Raw genomic sequence first — 22,079 nt, 5'->3', positions numbered from 1 at the left:
GTTCGCTCAAAATTTGGGAAAAATCAAATGGGGAAATGGGAGAATACCGCGAGCTAAAACGATAAGCTATTGGTGAAGGATAATTCATTCTTCTACAATCGAAAGAGATTGGTCCACTTGTTCTGGAAAGCGCTCAAGGCATTAAGCCAACCGCTAAATACAGAAGAGGCTATAGAAACAATCTTTCGAATTTTCGGGCCAGACGGCTGACCCCACCCAACACCCAGGGGCTCACTAAAAACAGTGATGAGGGCTGAAACTTGAGAAAGCTCCAAGCCTGCAGCCTGAAGCCTGAAGGCCGTTGAGGCCACCTGAGGGCTAAGGGCCGAAGGCATGACTTCTGATAGATGAGTATGATTTTATTGATTTTCTTATATCAAAAAACTAAAAATAAGAAATAAATACGACTAAAAGAAGTGATTGAAAAATGTTGGATTTGGTGGGCTGGTGGAATAGTATTTTTATCAAACTAGATATATACATACTTAAAAATACCGGCCAGGGTATGGGTATGTGTGTGATTGTATGTACATTGTAAATATATAATACTCTTGGAGAGAGTTGATCTCATTTTGATACACGCAAGCTTTATTCACCATCGTCCGAAAGTGACCGAAACACATACAAATTAATCATTAATCGATTTGGCACAGTGCGTAGAGGGGCAGCTTTCCTACGCTATCTATTAAATGCAAATGAATCGCGTATGTAATCGAAGCTGAGAACTGTACGAATGTCTTTAGCTGAATACGTTAAGTAGAAAGCCTTACACCCTTGTCGAGGGCTAGTGATGGCAAGTACCGGGCATAAGTCGTCCTTGTCAGGCGCGCCCGGAGGCAACGATGGCAAATCCACATGAGCCTGCCCGAAAGAAGTCCCAGTATGACTGCGCATTACCCGCAACTGCCAGCTACGGAGGCTATGTGCGTGTGGGTTTCGAGGAAATCGACACACCCCTACTTCGCGTGAAAATACGTGAGGCGGTTCTCATTGGATATCAAACTGCAGACAATAATGTCAGCGCGATATCCAAACGAATGTCTTCAGTAACGCAGCTGGATAAGTATAAAGATGGAGGTAAAGAAGGGACAAGTGAAAAAATTGCATACAACGAATCACCATTACAACCCGTCAGACACACGACCCCAGTTGCCGATGTTGTGAATTCTGGTGTGAGTGAATCTAGTGTAGACATGAAGCACTCGCAGCTGTCCGATAAGAACAATATCGATACACATATGCGTACGCGTAGATCTCACACAACAACTACGCTTCCTATGGTAACAGGCGCGGGCATATACTCTGAGCGGGAAGTGGAAGACTCGAATGCGAGTGCAGACATAAATGCGTCATCGGAATTGAGTACAGACACAGCTGCGAAATATAACTCAAATATCACACAATATTCGCCTGCAACTCCCCGGAGTACCACACCCACAAGCGTAAGCAGTACTACCTTCAACCGCATGCGCATGTCAAGCATAGCTGGCATCTCAAGTCTGATCAAAGGGTCGAGGATTTCTGATGGACAACGATCAGTAAGTTGCCAAACAGAGGCTTTGCACATGAGTAGTCCCTTACCTGTAACAGATGGTTTGCGCAGGAAGACTGACGGGGGAACCACAGCCTCAGATAATCTGAGTTTAGATTTCTTTGCAGGGCATGACGCGCACTACAGCATCAGTGAATCAGACACGGTGGCTTACCTGGATTTCAAGGTAGTTGCATTTGTACAAGGGAGCGGTAGGGGTGTCAATAGGGATGGCTGTGGCAAGACACTTGATGTCCGCAGTGAATCTTTAACCCTAGACGGATATATAAGTCAAGAGCACGATTATCTGACGGAAGACTTGAAGGCTGATGGACCCCTTACCTTAGCGAAGCGAGTGGCCAGGACGCAGGCGCAACAACAGAATACACAAACACATAAATTTCAAAAGAACGCAGCGATGCGGAAAGTTGGTACAAAACGTGCACAGAGCACCATTGGCCTGGTATCAAGCGCTAAAGATGTGTTGGATACGGAGTCTATCAATAGAACCGTATCGCCCACCGGCACACACACACCTGAAATGTCAATGTCAGCTTTCAAGCGGTTAAGTACATCTGTTCAAGAAACAGAACAGGGAATTGGAGAGCAGAAGGAACTACAAGTAGTTGATGGGGTAGTTAAGCAGAATATAGGTGCAGGGGATGGTGTACGCGATAGTATTGAAGCAGTCTTTGCGAACAAAAGTGACCTAGAAACAGGGGATGTTGTAAGCGAGAATGTGGAAGCAGTCTTTGCGAACAAAAGTGACCTAGAAACAGAGAAAAGGCCAACGTTGGCTATATCACCAAACGCTTCAGGAAGGTGCAGCCCTGATGTCACGGTGCACAGTGATATGATGGATATTCTGCTGAACCCTAAGCAAACTGATACGGAGACTAGTTTTAGTTCGGCTCTTGACGAGCATATAAATACAGTGACTAGTGGCGAGAAAAGGGCTGCAAAACTGAAGACATTGACAAAGCAGCGAAGTGAAGGTATCGGGTCTATATCACAAACCAGTACGTTGATACCAGAGCCACAGTCAAATAATGGCAGTTTTACGGGCACCCAAAGTGCGCCTTCCCGAAGGGCAACCAGCTTCATGAACAAAACCAAAGCAGTGTCCCCGTTGTCACCCCACCACACTGATAGAAGCCCGTTAGCCAATGTATCGCGAGAACCACCGCTCTCTGATACTTTTCATCTCAATCTTCGCAGACTTATATCGGACAACAACCTCAACAACACTCTAAAGGACACAGCCAAGCCTTCTCTGTCGTCTAGCAGCAGCAATCTTACCATTGGAAATACTCTGCCAAGGGGCCGTTCAAAGAATGGGAGACCTCAATCGTTACATCTCTCACCGAATGTGCGCTCGAGGGGTTCGTCTCCGTCCGCACGCCGTCGGCCCATGTCAGCGATGACGTCGACCGAGGATCTGCGGCCTGTCGTACACAATCCAGTATGGGATACAGATGTAACCGTGAACACTGGATGGACACAGCTGCAGAAAGATCAGTGTGCAAATAATAGTAAAAAGAGGGGAGAGTTACAGGGCTCGGAAAGTGTGGATGGCCGGTCCTTGAGTGCGTCAACGATGTCCGGCGCCTCGCGATGGCGGCGTCCAGCGAGTGCCAGTACCAGCCTGGATGGTGCGAGCAGGGCTGCAGTAGGGAGTATAGCGGAGTCGACCGCGAGCGGCCTGGATAAAGCCGCGTCACACGGAGACTACCTGGATAGGTTGCTCGGAGACGTGTCTAAGCTGGTGGTGGTGGTCATGCAAGGCCCCGTGGCGTTGGGTGAGATAGCCATCCCCATGCGCAATCTCACGGCACAGGAAGGCTGGTTTCCTCTGGTGCCCGTGTCACCGCTGCATAGGGAGGGGCTGTACAAAGCGCTGAAACGAACCAACCCCAAGGGCGGGCGCAGAGTACTGCTCGACACAGATATGGACGATCAGACCGTGTTCAAGAATCTTCATAGAAAGTTTATATCCATTCGCACGGCTCTGATGTCAATATCAGGCCTCGAGTTGCTGGTAGTGGTGTGTGTGACGACAGCGTTAGTGTACAACGTAACACTCAGCGAGATGACCTCTGCGGTGATGATACTCACAAAACAGATCTGGCTGGGCTTGGACGTGGGTTTGAGTCGAGAGTTTCTCTTACCTGAGTTGCAAACCGTATTGACGGCAGGATACTTTCTTATCCCCTCCATACAGTCGTCTAATAGTTCTACACTCATCACTTCGTACATGTACAAGTCGTTCAACGGGACAATGGACATGAACTACACCAGTCCGTCAGGGATATTTATTGCGTACCTAGATAACAAGGTGTACATGCCCTATCTGGACGGAAACGGGGATGATTTCAATCACGCCAACAGTATTCGTCTGCTCATTCAAGACACCAATGTGGCCCCCACCGCTGCCAATTACGGCATCAACAACACCTGTGTGGCGGAAGAAACTGTGGCCGGTTGCACCGTGTACAACCTCACAGACGCCCGGCCCGAGGCGGCGTTTGACATTGTTGATCGGCCGTGGTTCAAGATAGTAGCGAACGATACGGGGCCCCAATGGTCACCCGTGTATACGTTTATAGGTGGTTCGTTGTTGGGTGCAACGCTGGCATTCCGCGTGCCCCAGGATCTGAGCCAGCCGATGGTTGCCATTGTAGGATCGGATTTGACACTGTTTCAGATGTCTCGTATATTGGATAGTCAGGACTACTTCAAGACGGGGTATGCGGTTATGTTCGAGTCCTCACAAGGGAACCTCCTGGCCACGACCAACCGCACACAGGCCGCTGGGGGCTCACTGCAGCGCATCATGAACTGCACTACTCCCGGACAGACTGTGCTGGAACGGGTCAGGCTGTACGACTCGGGCAACGAACTCTTGGACGTAATGAGTGACTTTCTCTCCCAGCTCTGTCTGGATACTGGCGAGTGCTACGTGGATGTGCGACCGGAATTGCCTGCCACCGCTGGCTGTGATAATAAGAATCCTGTTGTACCAGATGATGTACAGTGTGGATATCCAGCAACGGATGCTTGTGTAGTGTGCGAGAGTGTTCCGTTAGGGTTCCAGAATGCATCTATGGCCCTTGCAAAGAGCGATTCTCAAACCCCCAGTGTGCACATCATGAACAATGGCGACATACTCGCGATCGGATTTTTCTCGTTTGTCGGCGGAAACCTGGTTTTAGCCGTGGTCGTTCCCGCCGACGACTATCAAGACGAGTTTCAGCATATTCTGCATATAACTGTGGCTGCTGCGGTAGCGATTCTCGTTTTATCACTCATAGCAGCCGCTATTGTTGCGCACATGGTGTCGAGGCGTCTGGTCGAGTGTACCAAGAACCTGTCCAAGTTTGCCCGGTTGGACTTCTCGCAGGCGGTGGAATCCGACGGTTCGATTTCGCCAGTGAAGGAGATTGCACGGATATACGAGGTGATGGGTATAATACGCACGAGTATGCGGTCATTCAGCAAGTATGTACCCCCGGATGTTGTACGTCTACTGGTACAGTCCGGGCTGGAAGCAACGTTAGGAGGCCAGAACAAGCTGATCACATCGTTCTGCACAGATATAGTCAACTTCACGACGATTAGTGAGAGCCTGGATATCGATGAGCTCAACACTGTCCTGGGCGACTATCTACAGTGCATGTCTGAGATCGTGCACGAGAACAAAGGCACGGTGGACAAGTACATCGGCGATAGTATAGTGGCCATGTGGAACGCACCAGAGATAGTAGTGGACCACGCACACAGAGCCTGCGAGTCGGCCTTACTGTGCCAAGCACGGCTGAGTCTGCTCAGAGAGGAGTGGGCGTTGCAGGGGTATCCGGCTCTTCACCAGCGAATAGGTATCCACACGGGCGAAGCCATTGTGGGGAACTGTGGCAGTGTGACGCGCTTAAACTACACAGCGCTTGGCAATAACGTGGACTTTGCCTCGCGGTTGGAGGCGGACAATAAGAAGTATGGCACGGATGTGCTTATCAGCGATGTCACGTACTCCTTAGTCAAAGACGATTTCGTGGCCCGTCCTGTGGACGATGTAGTGATGCCGGGCTTGCAGAAGCGCACGTGTCGGTTGTACGAATTGGTCGCACACAATGACACAGCGACGAGTGCTCAGGTGTTACGCTGCGAACGGTTTGAGAAGGCGTACACGACCTTCCACGACCGCAAGGATGCCAGAGCCGCTGTGCGGTTTCTGCACGAATACGCAACACACCATTTGCACCAGACGGATATGGACGATATAGTGGACCCCAACTACGATGTTCTCAAGGCATTGTGCGAGAAGGAGCTAGCCGCAGCCAAGAGCAAGACGAGGGGTAGGTCCCGTAGTTTTCTACAACGTGCACACAGAGACTCTCTCGTCCCACTGTAACTGTGAGCGTGAGCATGACCCAGGTTTCTGCATAGAAACCAAATTGGGGCACGATTGTGCCGTAGCAATTGAACACAAATACACCAGAGCATTCAACTCTTGGTAACAAAGGTTATGCAAAAGTACCTGAATGTACTAAGACCGTCCATTTGTATTTCGGCTGTGTGTTGGTATCTCGCATGGGTGGGTTTACGCCGTTACATGTTTGGCGACAAATACAAACAAAGCTGCGTATATTAGGTGTTTTCGAGGATTGCGATACTCTTTGATAGATAGGATGTCGTTAGATATGAGTATATATGTGGGTGTGAAATAGTGTGTGTCAGTTTTAAGCCTCGTCTGGCATTCCTGCAATTAGTCACGGCTGCGAGATATACCACTGAAGTATGGTATCAGTTTTCCCTGGCGAGTTTTCAATACGTAAACAATGCAGTGTACACAAGCGCTGATCAGGTTTTCTGGGGCCTCTCTAACAACGTAAACTACGAAGTATACATTTACTCTGAATAGGAGATCAGAGGCTTTCTAACTACGTAAACTACGAAGTGTATATAGATACTGACCAGTGTATCAGGGGTCGCCTTCTATCTACGTAAGTTAAGAAGTGTACATACATGCTGATCAGAGTATGGGGTGCTTCTCCAACTACGCATACACCATCACAGAACGCATAATTGCATGAGACAGCATTTTCCGACTTCAGAGGCTATAAACCTAATGGTGGCAAACGAGCGCCAATATGATTCACTGTCAACTGTCGAACATTCGAGTGGCTGCAAACATATGAGTGATATAGATTAAGCATAGATGTATTGGGCATATGAAGGTATCCAGGCCGTAAGAATACGCTATCTCTGTATCAAGTAGATCATCACAGTACATACCCACACTATCTAGCACAACGCTGGCACACGTCAAAGCCGCATGCTGTCAAACACCGCTGCCACACCTACCTGCGTGCGAATAATACAGCTCACACGCACGGATCACATCATGCATTGGGGGAGGGGGGAGGGGGGGTGTGTTTACACCAATGGCCCACGAGTATAGTCACATGGAGTATCTCAGCGCATTCAATTGGCACACCGTATAAGCTGCACACTTAGTACTACACATATGTATGTTTATTCCTTCTATGTACAATGCACGGGTGCGCGTGGATGTATGTATGTATGTATAAATCTACGCCCACACGCACCAGAACGCTAGTCCCACACTGAGACGGTACCATCCCAAGAGCATGTGATGACCTGGGACGGCTCGTGCGGATGCCACAGACAGCCGATTGTAACCTTTGTGTGACACTCCAACCGTCTGAGAGAAGTGGATGGGCCGTGGAAGAGAGAGAGAGGAGGGGGGTGATAATATTAGGAGCGTGATAGTATTATGGGTGTGATAGGATTGTGCGTGTGATAGGATTAGGAGTGCGATAGAATTAGGGGTGTGATAGGACTAGGAGTGACATAGGAATATGGGTGTGATCGAATTAGGGGTGTGATAGGATTAGGGGTGTGATTGGATTGATATAATTAAGAGGCACACTGGAGAGCGCTTGGTCTGGACGTGACGTGTGGTGATGCGATGATTGTGAAGATAGAATATCCAGAAGGGAAATAGAGTGCTGTTACGTGACATATACATAATTCACGAATGTCGAAAAATGATGGTGAGTTCAGTGTGCCTGTATTTCGAGGCGGATTTTGGCACCAATCTCTTTTGATACATATACACAATGAAGTGAGTCGGCACACTTGCGGGATTGGACGGGCTTCACCTACTACGACACTATATGCACAATGCAATTAAATTGACAGCAAGTAGCAGCGCTAAATGCGCACGCACCACTAAATAAACCTGTGTAAGAACATGTTGATTGCGGATATAGACGATACACTATGTCCCGGCACGTCAGGTCAGGGCAGGACAGAGCCAAAACAATACAGGACAGGACAGACTATAAAAATAGAACAAGCGGGACAAAAGGATAAGAACAGGACAAAGACGACCTATGGACGGCCCATGGTACAACAAGTACCGAGCACAACGAAAGAAAATATAACACTACAGGATAGTAACCCAAGCGTACTTGTAGATCTTGGTAGACTTCCAGTCCCAGATGATGAGTTTGCCCTCCGAATCACCCGAGATGACGTAGCGCCCGTCGGACGAGAACCCGGGCTGGACCGCATACCCGGCAATCAGGTGACCCTTGAACTGCTTCTTGCTATTGATCCTGAACCGCTCACCCACTCCGTAGATAAGTATGGTGTTGTCCAGAGATTGGAAGGCCATCCAGCGACCCTTGGGGTGCATGGCAACGGCGGGTACGGAGTGCATGCCAGGCTCGGCGATGTGTTTGTAGTCCACCGGGATCTCCCACTCCCACAGTTTGATGGACTTGTCGTCGGAGGTGGAGACCATTCTGTTCATAAGGCGAGGTATGTGTGTGGTAATGATGATTTAAGCTGCACAGGTCACTTGCTTGATGGGGTTGTCATGATAAGTACAGATCTGCTCGTGACGGCGAGGAGTGAAGTGTAGTGTATCAGAAGATATTATGATAGAACCGATCTCACAGACAAGAATCGAAAGAGCCTATTACATGAGAAAAAATCTCACCTGAAAGGGAGCAATCTGTATGCAAAGGATATATTGGCAGTATTCACAAAAAAAAGTCTTATTCTTCGTGGTCAATGCAAGTGCATCTATGATGGGTTCCTGTGTGTATACATTATTGATGAACTCTTGTGTGTATATGACCTACCCGCGCGGGACTGTTCGTACCTTGGCATTGCCAGTGAATCTCACACACCAAATCAGATGAGACTTCTGTATGACACAATATACATACTTGGTCACAAGACTTGTCAGATATTGCCGGCATACAGCAATTCACACAATACGCAATTGACGTTGCAGCGATAGTCACGGGCACATGCATAGACCTTAACCGCGCATATGATACTTAGTTTTCTCTGTTTTGTTCACCAGGATCTAGCAATAAAATATACCTATATATACGTGCCTGTTACCTCCATGATGCTATGTGAAGCCTGCATAGTGCTATGAATTAGACATATATATATATATATATATATATCTGTGTACAGATATACACGTACCTGTTGCCTCCATCAATGAAGGTGATGGTGTTCACGGCTCCCAAGTGTCTGTCGTATTCCTGCACGACCTCACCGGTGGTGGTGTCCCACTGTACGATTTTCTTGTCGGACGTACCGGCGACAATCATGTGTTGCTTCGCGGGATCGGGATTAAACTTGACACAGTAGGGTATCTTTCCGTTGGTGTATCGACCTAGGCACTCTCCTACACATACGTACACGGTAATTGGATTGAAAGGATACGTTTAATAAATCGGGTATATGAACATTGCCATTCAAGATTAAATAGAACAAACGTTCTGCCTCACACCAATGTTGATGTCTAGGCATAGCACCAAGGCGCTCCCAAACATAGCCGGGAGTACCTGCAAGCTGCACGTGCCAACTAATGAAAGGGTGCACATGCCACTTACAGCGAGACAACAGGCTTCGTGTATAGGGGCGCAATTCTATCGGGGTGTGACTTATAAGGACCCAACCTGTGGTAGCGTATCAACAGACTACACCCAAGGCGCGCACAGCATACCTTGGCGTAGTGCATACCTTACCACTCGTTAACCTACTGACAAACCACTTCGACTACAGATCGATCGATCTGCAGCTGACTTCATAAAAAGTAAGGATCATTTGCGATCCCTATCGATGGTCACAGTATCCCGCGATACACAAAAGCAATACAATCCCCAACCCACACCCCACAGTACACAACCGCCTTACATATACATACCCGTGAACGTATCCCACATCTTCACCATACGGTCGTAGCTCGCCGTCAGGAACCTGGTCCCGTCATTGTTGAAGTCGATATCCCTGACGGCCATCGTATGGCCCACATAGGTGCGGATCAACCGCCGTTTCCCGTAGTACTCCCACAGCTTGACCCTGCAGTCCATACCAGCCGTAAGGATGAGATGGCCAGACCTGGGAAACAGACGGATGGCGCTGACCCCCTTGTCGTGAGCCTGCCATGTAGCCAGGTTCTTAGTAGGTACATAGCACTTCTCGGGACCGTCATCCGAGTCGAGCTTGACGCCCGAGGGTACGGTGCGGGGTATGTCCATGAAGGTGCGTCCTTGGTAGTCTGCAGAAGGTAGTGAGGAAATGCTCAGTTGGGATATATGAGATACACGATAAGTTGGGATATATGAGATACACGATAAGTTGGGATATATGAGATACACGTTAAGTTGGGATATATGGGATACACGTTAAGTTGGGATATATGAGATACACGTTAAGTTGGGATATACGAGATACACGTTAAGTTGGGAGATGTGAGATACACGTTAAATTGGGATATATGAGATACACATTAAGTTGAGATATATGAGATACACGTTGAGTTGGGATAAATGAGATACACGTAAAGTTGGGATATATGAGATACACGTTAAGTTGGGATATATGGGACACACGTTAAGTTGGGATATATGAGATACACGTTAAGTTGGGATATATGAAACACACGTTAAGTTGGGATATATGAGATACTTAAGTTGGGATATATGAGATACACGATAAGTTGGGATATATGAGATACACGCTAAGTTGGGATATATGAGATGAATGTTGTTAGTAGATATGAGATACACGATAAGTTGGGATATATGAGATACACGTTAAATTGGTATATGAGATACACGTTAAGTTGGGATATATGAGATACACGTTAAGTTGGGATATATGAGATACACGTTAAGTTGGGATACATGAGATACACGTTAAGTTGGGATATATGAGATACACGTTAAGTTGGGAAATATAAGATACACATTAAGTTGGGATATATGAGATACACGTTAAGTTGGGACATATGAGATACACGTTAAGTTGGGATATATGAGATGAACGTTGTTAGTAGGTATGAGATACACGTTAAGTTGGGATATATGAGATACACATTAAGGGGATATATGAGATACACGTTAAGTTGGGACATATGAGATACACGTTAAGTTGGGATATATGAGATACACGCTAAGTTGGGATATATGAGATACACGATAAGTTAGGATATGAGATTCACGTTAAGTAAGGAGATATGAGATACGCGTTAAGTTGGGATATATGAGATACACGTTAAGTTGGGATATATGAGATACACGTTAAGTTGGGATATATGAGATACACTCGAATTGATAGATATTGTGGTGGTGGCGGCGGTGGTAGAAATGTGACCCATGCGCACCGCGAGGAGGACTACTCACAGCCTAGCCATGTGTACATCGAATACCTAGGCAGATTATCTTCTACTTGTTTATGTCACTTAGATGAAATGATTGAATAATTCCCTACTGCCTTGCATGTATTCGTATCAAGGTGAGCAATAATCTTGCATGGGTTGAAAGATATATATCGTGCGCGGCTATTGAGTACACATGTATGATTGAGCTTGATGCATTTCAGGGGACAGTCTGAGCAAAAAGGTATCCTTGACTAAAATAACGGTTCTACCATAAATAGTTAGCGATTTCTAAGTCTCGGATCTAGACACACAGATATACTTGATGTTGCAATCATCATTATATATATATATATATATACTAACATACACATATTTATACAAATAGAACGGTACGGCTAGATGTATAGGTATTTAAAGTGCAGTGGGCACTCTTGCCCTAAATGACCCTGAAACAGTGCAGACATGTTGGATAGGACACACACAAGGTAGGGAGGGATATAACCATCCCAACGATGCACACGGTGGCAACTCATTCTGCATGCACACACTACGCAATGGCCACCAAAACGATCCTCTCCCATTCAAACTCATTCTGCATGCACACACTATGCAATGGTCACCAAACGATCCTCCTCCATTCAATCGAGCCGTTTCCGCACCAAAAAAATGGGTTGCCAATGACGACCACGATTCGATACATTTTACACAGTCAGGTTCGAGCCATAACAATACTAGGACAGATGCGAGTGAGCCCAATTACCCATGCAAACAAGACCACATACCTTGAGCGTCGTCAATGTTGAGAACAGATACTTCCTCATCCTTCTTGGCCTTTCCACCGCTTTCCGCAATGTTCTTCACCTGTTACCGCCCAAATATATACAGCGGACGCGTTAAGTGTCTCGTAGTCCCTGGGAACACATCCATTCCAAACCCCAAGACACTGGCTGCTTTGGTTTAAATCACTCATCCTTCAGACCCTTTTACCACCACACACAAGCACACAAGAGGAGTTGACCCTACTCGGAGGTCTGATACCGACAAGTTGAACGCAGCCACGGGTTGACCCACCATGACAAGCCCATCGCACACTCTCCACCACCGCCCATGTGCCCCGCATGCAGGAACCACGTACAAATACGCAACCCAGCCGAGCCACCATAAGACATCAGTACACATAGACCACTCAGCGATACATATACTGATCTCATCTGCATCTGCATCTGTATGTGTATCTGTATGTATGTATATGTATGTATGTGTGTATGTGCATCTACATCTGCATCTGTATGTGTATGTGTATCTGCATGTATATGTGCATCTATATCTACATCTGCATCTGTATGTGTATCTGTATGTATGTATGTGTGTATGTGCATCTACATCTACATCTGCATCTGTATGTGTATCTGTATCTGCATGTATATGTGTATGTGTATCTATATCTGCATCTGCATCTGCATCTGCGTGTTGTGGGCCGTGTGTACCTTGTACGACTTTAGAATCTCCATCTGCTCGTCTGTGGGCTTGGCGGTGGTCTTCTCATCCTTCCACTTAGCCCAAGGGCCTTGGTAGTTGTCCAGGTCCGCTGCATCGCCTCTGTGCTCTCGTTTCCGCTTTGGACCAGAATTTCTAACTCCTAGGACAAAGGAGGAGATATGTGCTTTGGCTTATTATGCGGATGGTATGCATGTAATGAACTAAACGTACGAACAACAAACATAAATACACACAGGTACGTAAATATCAGTATGTGGATGACATGCAGATAATGAATAAACATACGAACAATATAAATAAATACACAGGGGTACGTAAATATTAATACGTGGATGGAATACAAATAATGAATAAACACGAACAACATACACAAATACATACGTAATAAACATGCGAACACCATACATACACACACAGGTACGTAGATATCAATATGCGGTTGGCATGTATGTAATGAATAAACATACGAACAATATACATACACACACGGGGTACGTAGATATCAATATATTGATGGCATGCATGTAATGAATAAACATGCGAACAACATACATACACACACGAGTATGTAAACAATAATATGTGGATGGCATGCACATAAAAATAAACATCGAACGACATGCATACACACACGAGCACATAAATATTAATATGTGGATGACATCGAACAACATACATACACGCACGGGGTACGTCGATATCGAGGAGAGATGTGTACATGCAGTATCCGCTGGACACAGAACATAAACACACCTCAGCACGCGCACGAATACCCCAGAACAAATACACACTGGTCATGTACTGGTGAAGTCTACACGTTACAAACAGTCATGCACATAGACACACATAGCAACGTGTGTGTGTCATTGCGACCGAATACAACAATGGCACTCGAATGTGGGTATGGATCACATACAATTTGCAGACTGAAATGGGGTGTCAAAAAATCAGTGGCGTATTCAATTGATATAGATTTACAAATCCATATCGAAATCTATTCCATATCCATATAAATGTCCATATCCATATCCCTATCCATATAAATATAATTATATATATATAAAGTAAACTATATACTACAAGTAATAATATAATAATATATATATATATATATATATATACAATATATATATATATATATATATATATATATATATATATATATATTATATATATATATATATTAAGTAGATAAGTAAATAAGAAATAAATAAATAAATAATATATATATATATATATATATACGAATATATATATATATATATACATACAATTTCATGTCTTTATGTGTGTATACACATATATGCATAAAATTATGACTGAAATATGTCTCTCATAGCAATGTCGCGCAAAAGAGATCACGATTTCTTCAACACACGGCTCCATCACAATAGAACGTAATGGAATGACTGACACGTTTATGGCTGTGTGGAGTGTTTGAAGCCGTACTTAAACATTTCTTGACCTACTAATCACACGAATATTACAATTCAAGTCTAGGTACACACACGGTGACATCTATGGATGCGAGAGGAGTGTCAAAACATGTTCACCTACCTTCAAACGCCGTTGCATTCTGTTGCTTCTCCGCGCGTTTCCTATCGCCCACCACATTCGCACCAGCCGAGGGATTCGATGCATACCCATACGCATGGAACGTTCTACGTTGTTCCTCGAATGCGAAGTCACTTATACCGGTATCTTCCACATACCCACTGATTATATTCCTTTCTGCTGCCTCCTGTGAGGTCTTGTTGGGATTTGTAGGCCCTTCAATAGGCCCGTACATTTCATCGATTCTGGGATTGTATCCTAAATTCTTGGCATGCGGATCAACTGGAACTATGGACCGGCCATTTGTTTTAGCATGCACTAAGGGTGCTACATTGAGCTGCATCTTCTTCTTTAATGCACTCAGATTGGTGGGCACGTGGGTTGACGGAGGTGACCTCTCCTCTGTCTTAGTCGGTTTGGTGGCTCTACCTTCCCCATCGCTTTCTGACGAGCTGCCAGCATAGTCGGCCAGCGCATTCATACTTTACTTCTCTTACTTTATTCTATATGGCAGTATGGTATGTATTGAACCTTTATTATAGTCCAAGTCTTAAATAGCCGAGTTTCTAAATTCAATATATTTATATATATAAATTCTAATGCCCAATGCTAAATGGTGAGCACGCACTATGTGCGTTCGCTCTATATACAAGATACTATCATATGAGTATACGTCGTAGGTGTAACAGTGCAACAGACCAGACACACAGTGATAGCTAGCTGTTTACGCGTATGACAGTACAGACTATGCTGTTGAGAATACTCTATTTATTTATATGTTCGTTAAAAAAAATGAACGTGAAGGAACTTGGAAGGAACCTGGAGGCTGAAAGTTAAAATTTCGTCGGCAAAGTGAACTGCTCTGTATCGAATATCTCATGTGGCCGCTTGCCACAATATGCATCATGTGAAGCCTATTGCTATGCTGCATGTCTTAGAATTGGGGTGTCCATAGCCTCTCTCCTCTGTCGAGAAGTCCATTGACGATATATACCTTAGTATGCCATGCTTTATGCTTTGCTGTAAATCAGCTATCTGCACTCCAGTGCTACTTTCCATCTCGTAGTTTGATGGGAATGTAAAGTGTGACAGTCTGACCTCTCACGCACTTACTTCACAGAAAGGAATAGCCATCCAGTTAAACTGTGATCAAGTTTCACGTCAACACAGCAGTACAGAATATACTGCACCAGTAATTAAGGGCTTATGTACCAGGCCAAATACTAACATCTCTGCCCAGAGATCAAGTACGAATTAGATTATAGATAGATCGATCTGTTTGTGTGTTGTCGTAAAACCCACGCCCATCAACTGCATCCGTCTGCCCACTTTACACTGCCAAGATGTCGGTGCGTATGTGCCTTGCGCGTCCTTGTCGGGTCTCGATGGTAACGGGAAGTTGGGGTTTAAAACAACCCACACACACTATGAACCGTCATTGCGGCACAAAGGCGCCGAAGTCCTTGCTGAGATCGCACAACCGATCTCTCGTGTCTCGTCGTGCAGGTCTATCCCATGCGAGTGCACTTCCGTATCTCTCAGCACATACACACACACTCGCCTGCACAAGAACGGCACCGCAGTGTATGCACATAGTTCAGCGTGTCGTCTGTCGCAGTCACAATTTCGGGTCATTGTTTGGGAACGATTTCGACCCGAATTTCGACATCGACAAGAAACGACGTGAGTTCAAAGAGAAGGAGATGGAGACGCGTGCGAGGCTAACGCTTAGAGGACGGGAGGGGGTTATAGCAGCTGCGCGTGATAGGGAGGCTGCTTATATGAGAGAAAAGCGAGAGAAAGACATGCGCATACGCAAGGTACGGGGTGATTTTGATGTGACGAACAGGGACGCTCGTGCGACCAGAAATCGGGATGGAATTGGTGCAAATGAAGATTTTGTGGATGCAAATCGGGTTGTTATTGGCGAGTCAAGGAAAAACTCTCGAATGCGCGATATTGTATCAGAACAACGGGCGAGGGAGGCGAACAAGACGCCTGAACATAACACAGACGCACGCACAACGCATGCACACAGACGGATACACCCAGAGAGGCGAGGAAAAGCCCTCGATGGCGGCACGAGTGCAGTCGATAGTAACAGAAGCAGGAGTATACCTGGTACTAGTGAGGAGGGTGGTAGGAACAGTACAGTTGTACCTGGGTCACCCCATCGGAGAAGGCATGACGTGGACCTTGCGTACGAACGAGCGGCGCAGCAAGGTATGCACCAAGACGCGGCAGGGCTCGATAGGACAAGCGCCGACAACGCCATACACTCGTCCGATACCGGAAACACTGTATCCAGAGGAGTAAAGGCGTTGAAATCAGGGCGTCCTCTGACTGTAGTGAAGTACAACGAACGGGGTGAGCGTTTCTCGCCCGAGATAGAGTTGCGCGAGCGGTTCATGGTCGCAGGCGTGGCTGAAGAAGCCGGGAATATATGCCACGGGTGTGGGGGGATTATAGCCTTCAGACCGGAGGAGGGTGTGACCTCAAAGATCATCAAAAGCACGCGGGTTGCTCGGTTTTATCGGATGGGGCTGTGTCTGCGGTGTCGGACCCTTATAGCGGACAAGCAGGCCAAGGGTGGGCCACGGGAGGCCGTGAAAAAGGCCCGGCAAAGAGACCAGTTGGCCGGGAGTGTCGCAGATGTGCGGAGACACGCGCTTCCCCAGGACAGGGCGCATGTGGCTGTGTTTGAAAAGGAGGTAGCGGTCATTGCCAAGGAGTTGCGGGCGTATGTGCTGCTAGTGGTGGATGCGACGGACTTTGAGGGGTCGCTGATCCGCAATCTGCGCACGTACATTGACCGACACCCGGTTATCCTTGTGGTGACCAAGTGCGATCTGCTGCCCTTTGATATCAGTGACGAGACACAGGGCAGGCACCTGCGAGAGTACTTCCAGAGCCGGATGCAGGAGAGAGGCACGCGTGTGGCGTATGAGGAGACCTTCCTGCTCTCGGGCAAACGGGACAGTGGCATAAACAATCTGGTGCAGTGCATACGCGACAACCTCATGGGACGCAATGTGTACGTCATGGGGAATGCGAATGTCGGTAAATCGACGCTGGTCAATGCCTTTGCACAGCGCATGCTCAATATAAACCTGTTTGTGGGCGAGGAAGCCCATCGCAAAGAGCGTGTGCAGTGGAGTCTCTCCACCACCTCCCATCTAGCCGGTACCACGCTTATGACCACACGTATCCCGTGTTTCCACAGTCACAAGCACGCTCTGTTCGACACGCCCGGTCTGTTTCCTCGCACCTATCAATGGGACATCCCGCCCATCCTTCCCACTATGCTGGAACCGCAAATCCTTCCGTGGCCCCGAAGTTCGGAACATAACGCGCATGTGCCGCCGAACGTGTGTGGCACGGATACGGTCAGTGGGGTAGAGGTAGGTAAATTGCAATGTGAGGTAGGCGAGCCGCACCATCGTCCGCCTGCAGGTAGTGTGCGAGTGCGTGTACCAGGCCTGCCTCTGAGTATCGACATACACTTGCCTGATAGGAAGATTACGGAGGAGCCAACAATGGTCTGGTACAGCCCTGTGTCTGTGCAAGCGGAGGCTATCTCGATAGCAGGCACATCCAGGCATAGTGATGTAGACACTCAGAAGGACGGGACAGGGACTTACGAGTACGTAACGGACGATTCTGTGATAGTAGACCTGAGTCATGCGAAAGTACAGAACTTTCAGCTGCTGTCCCCCGATGCCCAGGATATGGTTGTGCTGGGTCTTGGGTGGGTAGCCCTGCAGGTGCCCGCTGGCAGCCGAGTACAGGTCAGTGCACCTCCCGCCAGCGAAATCGTACACAGAGACGCGATGTTTTCCCCGAGTGTGGCTCAGGCGCAGCTGGATTTCGTCGCGATGATCAGAGACTCTTACCGTGGCGGGGATTGGCGCACGCGCAAGGGCAGGCAGTGGGTAGGGCCCGATAATACGGCTGATGCGGGTGAACTGTCTAATCCGTTCATGCCGAAGGACGAGAAATTGACCTACATACCCAAGTTCAGGCCCAAGACGGTGTCTGCGCGGAGATAGCTCTGCGAGTGGTGGGGGCTGGATATGTGTCCCCCCTTAGATTCCCCCCCCCCCCCCCCTACCGAGTGGCAAAGGCAGACAGCTGATCTCAGTCTGTAGATAAACCGACGCTAATGCGCTTACTCAGGCGCCACTTAATTTTTTTTGGAATGGGAAACAAAATATGAAACGGGGCCGTGATAGGCCTCGGGATTTCAGACCCACATACTGCTAATCTCACGTCTGTAGAGTTATTGTTATCTTGCGCAAGCAGGGTCGATGTATTTTTGCTTTCTGCGAGGATGATTGATATAGAGATGTTGTATATTTTCGTACGAGCCATTGCCGGAATAAGATGCTTATCCTCAGCACCAGATAAGTGGCATAAAGCATGCAAGGGCCAGGTTTCACTGTGCAGCTACATATGACATACGTCCACACACTTCCAGTATACCACTAGCCATACACCAACTACCTGTCAATAGCGTGGATTGGTGGTTGGCTTTACTATAAAGTGTGGCATTGAGGACAAGGCAGGCACTTTGTTTTCTCGTAGATCGCTCTGGTTGCCGTATTGAGTAACTTACCGTGTTTCAGGTCCATTGCCCTGTTGCGCCACGTGCTTTCATTGGTATGACCAGCTGCTAGCGTCGCCGTGGATGCTTATTCTCATGATACGCACGCCAAGGTCTGTCTGTGGCCTTTATGTTCCACCATACTTTGATTGTATCGATGTATCTGTACTATTCGATCATTAGAGTTACTCTGTAAGCGTGGTCGTAAACACGTTCAGAATGGATGTCGGGCGGCTAATAAGCTGGTCGTAGTTGCAGGGGCATTTCAGCTCTCAATTTTTATGGCTGCATATCAAGGGGTTAAACCCTAAACCTAGCGTCCAGGTATACTTTAAGTATAGTCCGTTTAAGTATAGGTTGTTGTAGGCCGAATATATTATTCATTGCGTTAAGATCATGCGATCCGGCTAACACCCACTGTCGAGGTCTACGTGTGACTGGACTGGATATTATAGTTTGCTTCAAATACATGCGAGCTTGCGAATACCACCACTGGTTCATTGGTTTCCCACCGACTCAGATAGCCATCCACATCTCGGTCGAGCGGAACAGTCCCATAGTTGACGAGTGTCTCGTTGACCGCAGTTACTGATGCAGCCCACAGTTGACTAGTAGAAATGCCACATCGCGTGGTACTGCTCATATTGAATTGTTTGTTTGTTTGTTTACCCTTGTGTTGTTTAGACATATCAGGGGTCCATTCCGAGCATATTTATACTGATATTCCCCGAATACAAAAATATGAAACCGAAACATTGTCCCGGGCCGATACATCATGTTTAAAACAAGCACTCAAACAATTCGGAGTAAGATCTCGATAAATTTGAACACAATTTGCACAGATAGTTGTGGCTATGAATGTATATAGCACAGTCTACACCAAGGTTACGCTATGGAGTACGGAGTAATCTAGAGTACACGTTTAAAAAAGAGTTTATCACAGGCCCATTGCTCAGCAGATCTTGATGGATTGAATTGTGATTCTAATTGTTCGTTCAGTCGCCGATCAATCTACGCATCTAAATCTCCTTTGACTGCCGAGACCCCATCTGTGATGGTAACTACAAAAAGCCTCTCCGAACGTTAGGGTTTCAGCTAAAAATCATAAATCGTCTCCACACGCTGTACCTCCCATATAAACGGCGCGTCAGTCAACCATCCACTTGGCCGACACCAACCCATCAATTCCTCATTCTCCCAAAGATGACACACGATGTGACTACGCACAAGCATTGCCCTTCGCATTGCGTACTGTGCGTCTGGGTAGGCCATGCGGGCGCGTGTGCGGGTGGGGTGTGCTCTCGCAGCAGACACGAAACCCCTCCCCATTTTCGAGCTACACGTAGCTGCAAGACTTGGCGGCGTATGTCATGGCCTGGGCCACGCCTATATAACATACATCTGTACCTGCGCTACCCCAGACACTCGGCCGATAAAACGTCAATGGGGCGGCGGGGCGTATAACTTTTAACTTTACTAACGGCAGTAGCTGAGTTCACCACTACCTACGGCGAAGACGCGGAATCCACACACTTTCGTCTTATTTTATATAAAACACAGACCCTCTGCGTCACTCAGACGTCTGGCCACATGTAGTACTCGTTGCACCCCAGCATCGTACCCGGCATTGGTCTCACGCCTCTCCCGCAGGGACTAAGCACAATATCTCCCGTGCGCTGTACACATGTTGTCTATTTCCCCACATGTCTCTAGGCCTATAACTCCACGTTCAAGGCGACTTGAGACGTAACACTTGCATTGCTTCTGTAACCATTAATACCCGGCTAATTAAGCGGCCTCGATCAATCTGCAAAGGAAAGTCACAGATGCATTGGTAAGACGGATACACATTTGCAGTCGCTGAGTGTCTGCACTTTTAGGGAAGGTGTGCGTGTTGAGAGCGCTATCAGGGGCAGGCTCCTCCAACACACGTGTTCGTCACGAGCGGTAAGGAACGTTTACTCACTGTATGTTAAAGGGCTTCGTCGCAAGTTCAGGGTACATACTCTCTCGTATTTGAATACTCTCTGACTTGTAATCACTACTGTTCAATAAAAACAAAACACTGTATGGACAAGAACAGAAACGTACATGTACGTATATTCTTGTAAAGCTTAGACATACTTCTTTATACACGGATTGTTCTTGGCTTCTAACTCTTGTCTGAGCTTCTGCACGGCTTCCATAGTCTCTTCCGGTGACATGGTTGACACGGGCAAAGCCTTTACGTCCTTCAGGAATTGGTCTACTTGCCTATCACTCTCCTGTAAGATACAGCCGGATTAGTAAACACGCATGGAGGGCTACTTAGCATATTTTGGCCAGGAAAAGGAACCTGGAGATGCTGGGCAGCGTCGTATGATTAGTACTTACGCAACTGAGCATGTACTACCCATATGTATACTAACACACATGTATACTAAGTATCGAACTGATTCAAATCTAAATCTATCATCCCATGATATTGGGGGGATTTTCGTACATATATATATCCCCAAATATATGTTTATGTGCATATGGACACGCTTAAGTATGTATACACACGTTGGGCCTACAATTTGTGTACACATTATACAAATGCCTGTACATACCTCTCTGTCCAGCTTAACCTTCTTGGCAGCCTCCTCGTCCTCATCCTCGCCATCACCTTTAAAATCTTCCAGATCACTGGCTTTCCTCTTTGCCATCTAGAGAGAATGCATACACGCACAAACCACCGCACAAGCGACGACAATACAATGAGAATCCAATCTGCTGCTCTCAGGCTTTATTTCAACGACACCACCGAAAAGTAGGCCGAGTAAGCTTGGACTGACAATTGAACAACGAGCCTGCAAAGCAAACAACTAATGGCAAACGTACACCTGCATACCTCGATAACCTTGTCTGGGAACTTAGCCAGCTGAGCCACATGTATACCGAAACTCTGGTCACACACGCCTTCCTTGACCTTGTACAGCAATGTAAGAGAACGGTCGGATGTAATCGCAGAGACGTGCAGGTTACAGACAGACGGCACCTCCTCTGCTAGCTGTGTGAGCTCGTGAAAGTGGGTGGCGAACAGGGCATAGCAGTCGATCTTCTTACAGATATGCCTGGGGAGTGGGTGCAGGTGTTTCTTTAGAAAAAAAGTGTATATATTTGTATATATATATATATATATATGTATATATATA

General features: G+C 46.9%; 5 protein-coding genes across 5 annotated transcripts in view; 2 read left to right on the top strand and 3 right to left on the bottom strand.

Annotated features, from left to right (window-relative positions):
* Nucleotides 1–580: 580 nt before the first annotated feature.
* Nucleotides 581–6,117, top strand: SARC_07912 (hypothetical protein). Its single transcript, XM_014298128.1, has one exon. The coding sequence runs from the start codon at nucleotides 843–845 to the stop codon at nucleotides 5,937–5,939; it is 5,097 nt and encodes a 1,698-aa protein (XP_014153603.1). The 5' UTR covers nucleotides 581–842; the 3' UTR covers nucleotides 5,940–6,117.
* Nucleotides 6,118–7,050: 933 nt separating this feature from the next.
* SARC_07911 (pre-mRNA-processing factor 17) lies at nucleotides 7,051–15,031 on the bottom strand. Its single transcript, XM_014298127.1, has 7 exons — nucleotides 14,304–15,031; nucleotides 12,734–12,885; nucleotides 12,029–12,107; nucleotides 9,789–10,142; nucleotides 9,062–9,266; nucleotides 8,026–8,361; nucleotides 7,051–7,253 (listed from the first exon to the last, which is right to left on the bottom strand). The coding sequence occupies exons 1-7, from the start codon at nucleotides 14,779–14,781 to the stop codon at nucleotides 7,145–7,147; spliced, it is 1,713 nt and encodes a 570-aa protein (XP_014153602.1). The 5' UTR covers nucleotides 14,782–15,031; the 3' UTR covers nucleotides 7,051–7,144.
* A 192-nt stretch (nucleotides 15,032–15,223) lies between these two features.
* Nucleotides 15,224–18,382, top strand: SARC_07910 (hypothetical protein). Its single transcript, XM_014298126.1, has one exon. The coding sequence runs from the start codon at nucleotides 15,644–15,646 to the stop codon at nucleotides 18,347–18,349; it is 2,706 nt and encodes a 901-aa protein (XP_014153601.1). The 5' UTR covers nucleotides 15,224–15,643; the 3' UTR covers nucleotides 18,350–18,382.
* Nucleotides 18,383–19,330: 948 nt separating this feature from the next.
* On the bottom strand, nucleotides 19,331–19,546 carry SARC_07909 (hypothetical protein; the record flags this gene model as incomplete). Its single annotated transcript, XM_014298125.1, has 1 exon — nucleotides 19,331–19,546. One exon carries the CDS (start codon nucleotides 19,544–19,546, stop codon nucleotides 19,331–19,333), a length of 216 nt encoding a protein of 71 aa, XP_014153600.1.
* Nucleotides 19,547–21,017: 1,471 nt separating this feature from the next.
* The window catches only part of SARC_07908 (hypothetical protein), a gene marked incomplete at both ends in the record, with an annotated part of 3,447 nt that continues 2,385 nt past the window's right edge, over nucleotides 21,018–22,079 (bottom strand). The window contains 3 exons of the mRNA XM_014298124.1: nucleotides 21,018–21,167; nucleotides 21,495–21,590; nucleotides 21,776–21,998. Of these exons, the coding sequence (XP_014153599.1) occupies nucleotides 21,018–21,167; nucleotides 21,495–21,590; nucleotides 21,776–21,998 (469 nt within the window). The remainder of the gene's footprint in view (nucleotides 21,168–21,494; nucleotides 21,591–21,775; nucleotides 21,999–22,079) is intronic.

The sequence above is a fragment of the Sphaeroforma arctica genome (genome assembly GCF_001186125.1).
Source record: "Sphaeroforma arctica JP610 unplaced genomic scaffold supercont1.663, whole genome shotgun sequence".
NCBI classification, from domain to species: Eukaryota; class Ichthyosporea; order Ichthyophonida; genus Sphaeroforma; species Sphaeroforma arctica.
This window is presented reverse-complemented; position numbering and strand designations above follow the sequence as displayed.